Source organism: Coturnix japonica, chromosome 4 (genome assembly GCF_001577835.2).
Source record: "Coturnix japonica isolate 7356 chromosome 4, Coturnix japonica 2.1, whole genome shotgun sequence".
Lineage (NCBI taxonomy): Eukaryota > Metazoa > Chordata > Aves > Galliformes > Phasianidae > Coturnix > Coturnix japonica.
Genome location: NC_029519.1, coordinates 50959689 through 50971804, shown reverse-complemented (window position 1 = coordinate 50971804; position 12116 = coordinate 50959689). Strand labels below are relative to the sequence as shown.

Genomic DNA, 12116 nt, shown 5'->3' with positions numbered 1-12116 from the left:
TGCTGCCTGCAGTTGCTGGGGTTTCGGGTTCTCTGTGGCACAGGACGGCAGGCAGAAGGGGTTGGGGTGCAGAGCACAAGCATACCCACTGCAGTCCCACTTGGAGGGGTTACTGGGAGAACTGCAATGGGCAATGCACCCATTTGCCACACGTGTCACTCAGACAAGGGCATGAGGACGCCAGGGAACTTACAGGACTTGGATAGAATCCCTGACTATTATGGATGCAACTGCGAAGAAAGTAAAGAACCTGAAGCCCGCGTAAGTCTTGGCTGAAGTAAACAGGAGTTGAAGGGGAAAATTAAGGTCAGGGTTGTGCATGCTAGGTTTGAAAAAGGATTTCTTTGCTCAGCCTGGATCTTGCTCGATATCTTGCAGTATTCAGTCTGCAAGACATATTTGTGTTCAAGCTTTGTTTTATTGTGGTGACTTACTGTAATTAATAAGCAGCCGTTGCTAAGCTGTGCAGTAGCTGAGGAGTACTGTCAGCTACCCAAAGGTTTAGGAATGCGGAGACAACGCCACTAGTGAAGCAAGTCCTGCAAATGAATGGATGTAATCAGCTAACCTGACTGCCATAAATGATCCTACACTGTTTGTTCTCTCAGAACAGAAGTCAGAATCTGTTTTTCTTATTTATTTTAAAACTGTTTTCTCCAGCGCGTGATGTTATTTTCTGTGTTTGCAGCAGAGGATGTCTTTATGTAGAGTACTGCTGTGGTGAACAGGAGGCAGGCATGCAAAGGAGGGTACACTGATGACTCTTTGCAAGGCTGAGAGTTAGGCATTAAGTGATAACAACAGTAGTGTCAGAAGAAAATCTCTGAGACAGATGTTTAATAACATTGATAGCAAATTAAGTGCCCTTGTTTTCCGTTCTTTTCGCCTGCACTTGACAAATTCATTAAAAAATATAATGGTTATTTTCATGAAAATCAACGGTAAAAGGGCACAACATCGAAAATTCTGGCAGAACAAGATCAGAAAACCATCCAAACTGATGTATTCAAATTTTATCTTGTCCCATATTGTTCTACAGTAAAATTGTTCTCAGCTTTAAGATTTTGCGCTTGTGTGGCTTACTGCAGAGCATTATAGAAACTATGGTGAGCAGTAGAGCGCAGAAGGGGAGACTGGAGGTGCTCTCAGCAGCAGCTCACAAGAAGTTCTGACTGTCCCAGAAGGACATATGCTTGATACTGTCTCAGTTTTCTGGTAGTAAAAAAATAAAAAAATTGTTGAAATTTTATTGACCAGTTCTGTTTTTTCCCCTGACAGCACAGTTGGATAAGTTCTTCAGAAACAGAACTTGCTTCAACTTAAGTGATAAAATCAAGCTATTTCTTTGAGCTTTCAGGCAGCTTTTTTCTTCTAACAAGCAGTTTTTGTTTAATTAACAAATAAACTCCCGCATTTGTGATGGGAAACAGCAGTCGGGAGGAAGGGCAATGAAAGCACAGAGCTTCCTGGCATGGCCGGAGATGGAGGGAGGATGTCTATTTTATTTTGCTTTGGACAGACAGTATAATATTTCCCTTATGCTGAGGCTGTTAGGCAATGTATGGAGGTTCCCTGTGGTAAGAAAAACACAAATAAGCAAACTCTGCAGCAGTTCCCTCTGCTTGAATCTACAGTCCCCAGGCTGCTCTTCTGCATAAGGTCAGGCCTGTGAGGAGGCAAGAGAAAACCAAGTCCAGCAGCATGTTATTTTAACCTGTTATTTTTTTTGGATACTTCCTTAGTTCAGCCTTTAGGGATTTTCATAGCAGGCAGAGATCAGGTATTTTGATAATGGGTTTGATAGGTGTTTCATCATAAGATCCTGGCTTTGGCTCTGTGAGTCTGGTAGAGGTGCTTTGGATTACCTGTGGTGGTTCAGATGCTGCAGTTCTTTGAAGGTTACAAAGGAATATAGCCTTATTTCCCTAGGAAGAGTGCAGTTCATTATTGTATTTATTTTTATGATTCCTCATAGAAAAAATTAAAAAAATATGTATCTGTAGATTAGAAATGTCAGTCATGTTTTGTCCTGAAGGGAGAAGTTGTACTTTGTTTTTCCTCAGACAGGAATATAACATCCAGCACAATACTTTGTTAGCTCAGGGCTTCCTGTGCCTCTCTCTGTATGACTGTAGCTGTGCTTGCTGTCTTAAGGGTGCCTGAGAAGAGATGCTACATCAAGCTAAGTGTGGTGACTCCATGGATCTTCTACTAGATATGCAGTGTAGAATAATTCTGCTGATACTTGATGAATTTATGTGGCAGTATTGCTGTTTATAATCTAATCTTTCTAAACCAAAATCAAATACAGTCTGTTGCTTCAGACCCATCCTGTTGAAGAAATCGGGAGTGTGTCTGTATGACTCTCCTGAGCTGTCTACATAATGCAAAATAGCACTCTTAAGTGGGGAGATAGGTGTTGGTGCTGAGTTCACCTTTGAAGTAAAAGCAGTATTTCAGAACAAAAACCCAGACTATTTTCGCAATCATACATTGTAGATTTAATTTTATTTCTTGATATGCTGCTATCAGGAGAGTACCAGGCAGAGCCATGGTGATGTGGGCTTTGGTATCGTGGCACAGGGCAGTAGGACACTCGGTGTAGGGAGCTGGTTGCAATGTGGTGACACTGAGAAGTGATGAACAGTGCTGGTAGGCTGTTTTGAATATCTGGGAACTGTATGGGACTGTAGGGTGTGGGGCTTATGGTTCAGACTGCTCTGCTACACCCATGTGGAACTGGAGCCAGAAAGTTGGGCCAGAAATAGGAATTGCAAGTTTCCAAAATGGGAGTTTTACAGGTGGTAGAAAATACAGCCAGAGAGCCATTAATTCAGGTGAAGTTAGATAAAATTTGTTTTTTTCTCTGATGCCCAGAGCAAAATTATTTGAAATTTAGCCCCAGGTTTACAGGGGTTCTGTTTCATAGGTAGTGTTATGCAGGGAATGAAGGGAATGACTGATCAGCGTTATAACCAATGCACACACAGCAAGTGTCACACTTAAGGAGAAGGGTTTTGTCTGCTTTGGATGTGCTTTAGGTGTAACTCCCTGTCAGCTGAGAATAAATTAATATCAAGAGATAAAAGGAAATTATTCATGTTGAGTACTGGGCTATTTGCATAAATCCTAAAAAAATCCTAATAAACTTAATGAAACATTTTTCTTCTTCTCCCAAAATACATAGAGTTAAAAACAATTCAATTAGTGCTTCAGGATCTGTTTCACCTTGCTTTACACGAAGGTGTTTAAGATGAGTCTTGCTGTCAGAACTGGCTTTGAATTAGAAACTGCTGCCTTTCAATAACATCCATTTTGTTTGCATCTATTTTAGTCCATCTCAGAGGAACATGAAATCATTTTTTTCTGTTTATAGTGCCAGTAAATTTGAATCAATTGGCAATCGGTTAATGGTGTTTAGGTAAGTAAAGCTGTCTGATCTGCCTGATTCATTTGCACTGATGGTGTTAGCATGCATCTCTTAATAGAAAATACCCCTTCAGTGACAAGATGAGATAGAAAAGGATGAAAAATAAATGACAAAATTCTTCATCAGTCTGTCTTAAACTTCATTCATAGGCTAGATTTCACTTAGGTGTCTTTGAAATGGCATGCTAATTCTTTCTAAAGGTGTTCTCACATTATTATCATTACTTCTCAATATAGAGACATCGTTAGTAGTGGAAACTTGACACAGAAATCATGTAGATGCCTGCCAACTCCAGAAGGGGTTCCAAATGTCCCAGAATCTCAATATGTGGTGTCCAGATGATCCAAAATACTACCGCTTCCTTTAATATTATTCCATTCCTGTAGCGGGAATCTTATTTCTATATCAGAATTGAAGAGACTTCAGTGAATGGGAGTGTCACACAGGAGAAAGGAGTCTGATCTCGTGATTCAGTTGAACATTCTGCAAATCCTTTCTTCTTTTCTTTTTGAATCCTGTCCATGTTTCTATTTTACGTTCATCCTGATCATTATAAATTTGACTTACACACTTTGTTTCAAAGCTGGGACTTACCCCAAAATGTTTTGTTTTGTTTTTGAAGGATGTGAATAGCCTTGTGGTGTATCAGGTATTACATATGCCTGAAGCTTAGCTAGTACTGGCGTGTACTGGCGTGTTGCTCCATTATTGATGTTGCTTTATAATTTAACATCAGTATGGATTAAAATAACATTGTTTCGAATACAGAATCAAGAAGGAAACTGCAGCTGAGTAAAAGGCTCTTACAGGGTTCTTTTTCATAGACAGCTATGCAGTTTTGCCTCTGTTCTCACAAATCCTTCATTGACATAGTAAAAGTCAGCTGGCAGTATGTCCAGTATGTCAAATTAATGAACACTGTGGGAGGACTCCTACAGCTGTCAGTGGCAGCTAAGTATCATAAAGGTTTTATAGAGGACATTTGCTTGTTGGCTCAAAGAAGAGCTGATTTCACGTTAGTTTTCTCTTATTCTTTTGCTGATAATCTTGGCCCAAACTCAAGAAAACAGTTAAGTATATATCCATCCTTTGGCAATGAACAAGATTAATTTGAGATCTGTTTCATCCAAAGATGGGGTAAAAATTCAGCAAGTGCAGATTTACTGAACATAGTCCTTTGTTCTTTCCATGGTTAAAAATAAGCTCAAACTGATTAAATATTTGTATGTTCCACTGGAAAGAAAAGAATGGCTGGAAAATGTATGTTCTGCAAATACTGGAATTTCAAAAAGGAGTTTTCAAAAAAGTTCAAGCTGTTGCAGAATAACCACCAGCACAAATGATTGGGATTTTTTCCCCTCAATATAGGAATAATGGCATTGCAATATGGTTGTAGCTTTATAACGAGTATATATCGTGTACTCGGCTCTGAAGAGGCTGGAAATTGAGTGCTGTGCTCAGTTCGGGGCCTGTCACTGCAAGAAAAGCATTGAGACTCTGGAATGTGTCCAGAGAAGGACTCACTCAACAGAGCTGGTGAGGGGTCTGGAGTACAGATTTTATGAGGAGAAGCTGAGGGAACTGGGATTGTTCAGTCGGCAGAAGAGGAGGTTCATGGAAGACCTTTATTGATCTTTACAACTCCCTCAAAGGAGGTTGTGATGACAAGGGTTTTTGTCATCAAAGAGGCCTCTTCTTTCATGTGACTACCAATGGGATGAGAGGAAATGGCCTCACATTGTGTCAGGGGAGGTTCAGGTTGGATGTTAGGAAAAATTTCTTCTCAAATAGAGTGGTGAGGCACTGGCACAGGATGCCCAGAGAGGTGATTGTGTCGTTGTTACTGGAGATGTTCAAGAAAAGGTGGTTTATTAATAAATTCCGCACAACTAAAGTAGGTGTAGCAGATGTAATTCATTCTACTACGTGTGCTTAAATGGACAAAACTGCATATTGAAAATAATTTTTGAAATTGAAATAAGAAAATAGCACGTGTTGTTCATCCATCTTCGATTGTCTTCCTGTAAAATAACAAAAGGAAAACATATGCAAAGGAAGTGGATTTGAAAATAAAGCGCTAGTGTATCTTATTTTTCTTTCAGGTAATAAATGTTACTGGGGAAATTATCCCAGAATGTCAGGGATCAGAAGGGACCTTGAAATTTCATCAAGTCCAATCCCCTGCTGGAACAGGAACACCTAGGAACACAGGAATGTGTCCAGGCAGATTTTGAATGTCTCCAGTGAACGAGATCCTACTGGGCAGGAACTGGGCAGCCTGTTCCCGTGTTCTGTCACCTGTTTCGATTAGGGTTATTATGTCATTAAAAGCATTTACTAGTGCTAGATTACTGAGTTTGTGCCTTTTGGAATGCAGGATTTAGCAAACAATTTAAAGTCTTTGCCCTTTTGCAGGCATAGCTACATCTTAGCTTAGGTTTACAGTTCACAAAATCACCATTTTTCAATTGCTCTTCTTTGAAGATCAGCAGTGCTTTCAGTGCAATATTAAAAAAAGGATCAGGCTGTATAGGATAAAATATGAGCAACTAACGATATTTACAGAAAGCATTTCCCAAGAAAAACCATTCCTTTTCAAGTCCTATCTTTTACATTTGGATTTTAGTGTGGAAAAAGTAACCACACTGGCAAAAGAAACATATGTGACAAATGAGTTGAGTAATGGTAACACCTCATCTGTGCTGCCTTGTAGAGTTGCACCCAATTAAATGATGGTTGGTTTGAGCAGATGGTTGCTGAAATCAGAGAATAACCAAGTCAATTGGGATAAAATCTAGTGGTTGCCTCAAGGGTATGAGCAGAAATTGATACTGATAATAAAAAATAAATGAAATGTGTTTATATTGCTGCCATTTCAACCCCCCTACATCTTTAAAGTACCTAATCATATCAAGCCGTGAAATTCTGAGTTTACGTTATGCAAATTTCATTCCGTGTTGAGCTGAATTCTCAACCCCAGATGTTACCTGAATATATTAATATGTTAAGTCACCAGTCAATTAAGAGCTGTTTAAGGAACATTATACCAATTATAGAAGCAACTGTTGAACAAAACCTTCCTTACCATTCTGGAGTTTCAAAGTAGCATCCACAGTCAGAAAACCCTGAAGACTGACAGTTTTTGTCTTACTGCTGATTTCGTGTTCAACAATAATACAGGGTTCAGTTTAACATGGAAGATTTTATAACTACTAGTGATTAGACTTTCTTGATATATATATATAATGCATGCAAGTTAATAGGTTTTGCTTACTTACTGATCAGGACCAGCTGCTTTACAAGTTTTGGTTGCTTAAACATTCTTGATAAATCCTAAGCATAGAGTAACAGAGGCTGCTGAAAAGTACATTTAAAAGGGTTATCAGTTTTTAGACAGAGACTTTAATACATAGACTAAAGTTACACAGAAAAAATATGTTAAACTGAGGTGTGAAACATCTATTTCTTCACTGTGCACTGGTTTTTACTTCTGTTTTTCCTGTAATTCAATTAATAAACTCTTACAAGTGAGAAATAATCAATAGATCTTACTGCTAGGTTCTGTTCTCACAGAGGTATTTGTGGTTGTGGGCAAGGATAAGCTCATCCCTGTTACTTGATGAAATAAGGTACAGTTTTATTGTAGAAGTGATTTCAAACACATATTTGATGATTTAAATAATGGAACCATAAAAGCAGGCTTTTAGTTACTGGGAACAGAAGGCTCCTCTGGCTCAGTCTTTCCTTGTTGAGCATGAAACTAGTTTTCACCAGGAAATCTGAATGTGTTGAGAAATTCCTGGGAGTTGGATATATCATATGACTTCAACACTACACAGCACAGTTTGTTTTTGCACTGAATACAGTGCCTTTAAGAAACAGGCTGATGGTTTGTGCTGAATGATGGGGTCTGCTGAAAGGCAACCAGAGTGAGGACAGAGGATCCAGAAGACAAGGTTTCTGACTATTTGAATAAGACACTAATTTCCATATCTAATTTAATTACTTAGATTCCATGAGTTGTGTACTTGAAATTTAAGCAAAATTCTGACATAGCGTTTAGCATGAAAGAAGCCTCTCAGCCATTTTTTTCTTTTAAATATTAGATAATGTTCATTCGGACCTCTCACATATCTCACATTTTTATTATTCTAAATGTAATATAAATATTTATCAGTGAATCTGATAACTAGCTAATTATAAACAGCACTGTAGCATTCTGCTGTAAGTATACCTTAGGTAACAGTGGCTGATTTCTATCCAGTAGCTCATTTGTTTGTAGTATTCTGGAAATTTCTCACTTCAGTTTGGAATTATTCATCCTCAATCAAAAGCTGAAGAAAAACCTAGTTAAAAAATAGCTACTTGTAAGCACTTTCTTGCTGCATGTTTGTAGAACATTGTTGTGGTGGTGGTTAGTGCTTTTTTTAACATTGTATGTTGACCTGGATCATGAGCAGTTTTTTTATATATCTGTAAAATAAGTGGTCTGGATTCAACCATGGTTACTGTGAGAAGAAATGACATTATGGAGCAGTGCAATGTTAAACGGACTATTAACAGGAGCTAAAATTTTCTTGTAACAGTTTAGAGATCTCAAAATAGTACATTAAAAATGCTTCTTAATTCAGCCAGGTTATCACTTTGTCCTGTAGTATAAGATACCAGCTAAGTTTTCTTCATCTCTTTGTGTCTTGTTCTAGTGGCATCTTAATAATGTTCTGATTAGATTGTGCCGTCTTAGTGGGCCCCATGTAGACAAATTGATCACTATGTTTGAATAACATGTCAAAGTGCCAGGAGAGACTTTGCAAATTAACATGTCCACATTGGAGGTGTCCAGACTTCCAGCTTCTCATGTTCTCATGTCTGTCACCTGCTACTCACGTATTCTTAAGTAATCTTTTCCTTCTTGATAGAGTGCTTGCTTTTGTATATGATCTACATGTAAGTGTACGACTTAAAAATATTAGAAGTGTTTGCGTAGGGAGAGATGACGTGCTGTGTATCATAGGGTGCAGTGGATTCTGGCTTCATGTTTTTGTGAAGTTAGTGTCTTTGCATGGCATTTGGCTTACAGTCGACAAGCCAGTGAAGACCAACACATCAGCTTTTGTGCCACAGAAATGCATCAAGAATTCAATTAACAATTCTGCAATTATGGAAAAGAGAAATATCATGAGATTACTGTGTCTGCTGGAAAAATACACAGATCCCAAATCATGGTTACCTAGCATGGTGAAACTACAGAAAATGGCTGCTATGGACTACAGGGACAATTCCCTTGAAAGGATTTGAATTTGTGATGCGCCAAAGTGAGTAAATTGCTGAGGGTGCAGTCCTGACAAAAATGACTTTAAAGACCTTGAAATAACAGGGAAAAGGAGAAACTACTGATGTCTTATTGAAAAATCAGAGGTGACAACCAAATCAGGAAAGAAAATAAATGTACAGTTTCCAAGCTTTAAAACACAGTGCCGAACCTTTGAATCTTCCTTCGCCTGTTGGTACACGCTGATATTTGTGCATGAATATGTACTTGAAGTGACTGACTTGGTGTTTTGTGTCACTTAGTTGTGCGTTCCAGTTTGATTTAAATAAGAGCCCCATTTTTGTATGGAATAACACAGTGTTCCAGATGACAGTGGTTAGTGGTCTGAGACACTGTAGTGGAAACATGCAGGAGAGGCAGTAAAAATGCCAGGCTTGGTAAGCTTGCTTGCTTCCTTTCCACCTTGGCTTGATCAGTGGCTTTCTGGTATCTTTGCTAGTTCCTAAAATAAAAAAGAGAACAGGAGACCTTCTCTGTGATTTGATGTAATCTCTCTTGACCCTCGTGCTCCTGACTGCTAAGTATTCGTGATAATCCTGGCATGACTCCATGTAAGTGCACACTGATCTTCTAGGTAGCGGGCATGTGTGTGGTCACTTGTCCTGCTTACACTTCACATGTGAGTCTTCAAGAAACTATTTTGAAATAGGAGAGGTGGACTATAAGGAGATGTGTACAATTATATTCACCTAATGTGAGACTACAGTGAGAAAGCACATATAAAGAAAAAAAAAAGAGATCATGTGCTCTTATATTTTTTAAGGCATCTTAACGGATCATTGAGGTCTCATGGTTTTCTACTGGGATTTTAGGAATCCTATTGCTCCCCTCTCACAATTAAGTGCTGTTATTTCAGAATGAGAACATAACACAGCAAAGATGCTTCTGGAATAGAAGTCTTTGTACAGGGTAATACATCACGTACAGGTAATTCATAGTAATTCTTCATGTTGACAAGAGGTGTATATTCTGCATTTTAATTGATATTCTAGTTTATGTAATGAATCTTACAATGATGTGCATTGCACTAATTTTGAGATGACAGAAGTATGCATTAAGGAAATGAAAGACTATTTTGAAAATGCTGCTTGCATCTTCTTAGCCTGAAATGAAAGAAACATGCTTATATGGTCCTGCGTACCATCAGCAGTAACTGGGGACTTAACATTTTGGCTTTTTGTGTTACTCTGAGTGAATTAAAAACAAGCTATGATGGTTTATCCCTAATAAAGAAGTTGTAGATATTTGTAGTGTCATCCAACCTTAACAACTTATTAAAAGTATAAAAACAGATGATCTCAGGTTTGGCATGTTAATTTATTGTTATAAAGCATGAATAGAAATGGAACTTAAAAGGTAATCCGTGTGCCATATTGAGGGCAATGGTATTTTTCCCATCACTTTCAAGAGTGTCAAGATTTACTACTTGTGAGCTCTAGTGCTTGATCTTGATTAATGTTTTTACCAAGACAACTGTTTTTTCAAAGATATTTAAGATCAAACTATGTATTTTGTGTGTGTAGGTGCACATGCACAGCATAGGAGACAGTGCAGTGCTAATAGTTATCGTTTAGTTTTAAATGGGATCTTTTTCAGGTGCCCACTGACATCTGCCTGTGTCAAGCTTCATCGAGTTCTTGATTGTCTCAGGCCTGAAGCTATAAGCGGTTTCTGTTGGTGTGAATTCCTGTGCTACCTTCCTTTTCACCCTGCTGTGTTTTTACAAAGGCAGTCTGTTTTCTTAACAGTGAAAGATGTGGAAAATGTGCTGGAGTTTACTTAAAGGAATTTTAAAGGCAATATTTTTTTCTTGATATGTAGTACAGTTGTAAGAAGAATCATTTTGATGACATTCATCTGTTGCTGATTAAAATAATCAGTGCTGTGGAAGTGAGTTAGTATGGTGCGATAAGCTGGGCAACAGAAATAAATGCATTGTAATGGATCTGTTGAGTGAAAAAAAAATAAAAATGCTTTGTTGGTCTGTATTAATAAGCTGGAAGTAAGAAGCTTCCAGGGTGTTCTAGGAAGGTGAAATGGTGGTTTTTATCTGGTGCTTGTGGCAGAGAGGTGCAATTAGGAGAGGAACACATTCAGTGCCACTGGGCCTATGTGGGTGGAGCCCAGGCACTGGCTCAGCAGTTGTGCTTCTGTATCCTGACCTCACAGTGCAGCCTTGAGTGGTTACCTGTCTGCCTTCTGAAACATGCTCCTCCTACTCTATTTGCTTACTTGGTGTATGGAGGCTGCTTATTTTATGTACAAAGATGATTACTCTCTGTATGTGTGTTCCCAAATGCTAATTCTGTTTAAATATTACTTCTGTTGCACAACTTTTTGTTCTCTTTGGATTGCTGGTTGCATTAGTGGCTAATTTATCTGTGTGTAGGTTCCCACGTGGGTGAATAGCAAAGTGCATGTTAGTTCAAATAGCCAATGTGATTTCATGGCATAATTGTTGCTGAAGGTTGGAAGGCTGAAGCGTTTTGTGATCCCTTACTTAACGATACATCATGCAAATAGCTCACGAACAAACTGCAAAGCTGCTCAGTTTTGTGGGTCTTCCCGTCCTATTCCCCAATTTACCATGCCCCGGTTTGTGTTACAGTTGATAAAATGCATCCATAGGACTTTGTTTTGCTCTTAGATATTATTCTTTTTCCAGTATATACCTCATGTATTAGCCAGTATGTGTGCATGAACATGCATTGTATTAGTGAAGCTTTGTACACAAAGAACAAGTCCCAAGCTGATGCATGGTTGTTTTGTGTTAAGGTATCTTAACAATTGGTTAATTATTGTCCTGCATTCTGAGCACATACACAGAAACCAGAAAACTATGTCTAGGAAGCCCATTGCTTTTTATTTTTGCTTGCTGTTAGTACTAGTTACTGTGATTTCTGTCTTTTCGTTGCTTCTTGATAAGTTTTAAACTTCAGCAATTATTGCACCATTTTGCTCATTCTGACAGGCTGGCTGTTCTTTCACACCATTATAGCCCCGTTTGTGTACGTTAGTTAATGCAAATCCAATGCAAATTCTTCGCAATTTTATTCACCTGCAGCATAACACGTGGAAACCTTTCACTGTGATGAAATTATGGTCTCTTTTAAGCAGGAGCTAATTAGAGATTTTTTCTTCTTATCTTTTTACAGTCTGACAGCAATGCAAGCTTTCTCCGAGCTGCCAGAGCTGGCAATTTGGACAAAGTAGTGGAATATCTGAAAAGTGGAATAGACATTAACACTTGTAATCAGGTAAGATAATTGGAGGGCAAAAGTACAAGGGCAAAATGTAAGTCATACCCTATTCAACAAACTAGAATGTTCAGGCTAGATTATCTTACATAGATGT

The 12116-nt window shown here is 38.4% G+C and overlaps 1 protein-coding gene across 32 annotated transcripts in view; it reads left to right on the top strand.

Annotated features, from left to right (window-relative positions):
- The window catches only part of ANK2 (ankyrin 2), a 316117-nt gene that overhangs the window by 169037 nt on the left and 134964 nt on the right, over nt 1-12116 (top strand). For all 32 annotated transcript variants that reach the window (XM_032444311.1, XM_032444309.1, XM_032444304.1 and 29 more), the window contains exon 2: nt 11918-12019. In XM_032444311.1, the coding sequence (XP_032300202.1) occupies nt 11918-12019 (102 nt within the window). The remainder of the gene's footprint in view (nt 1-11917; nt 12020-12116) is intronic.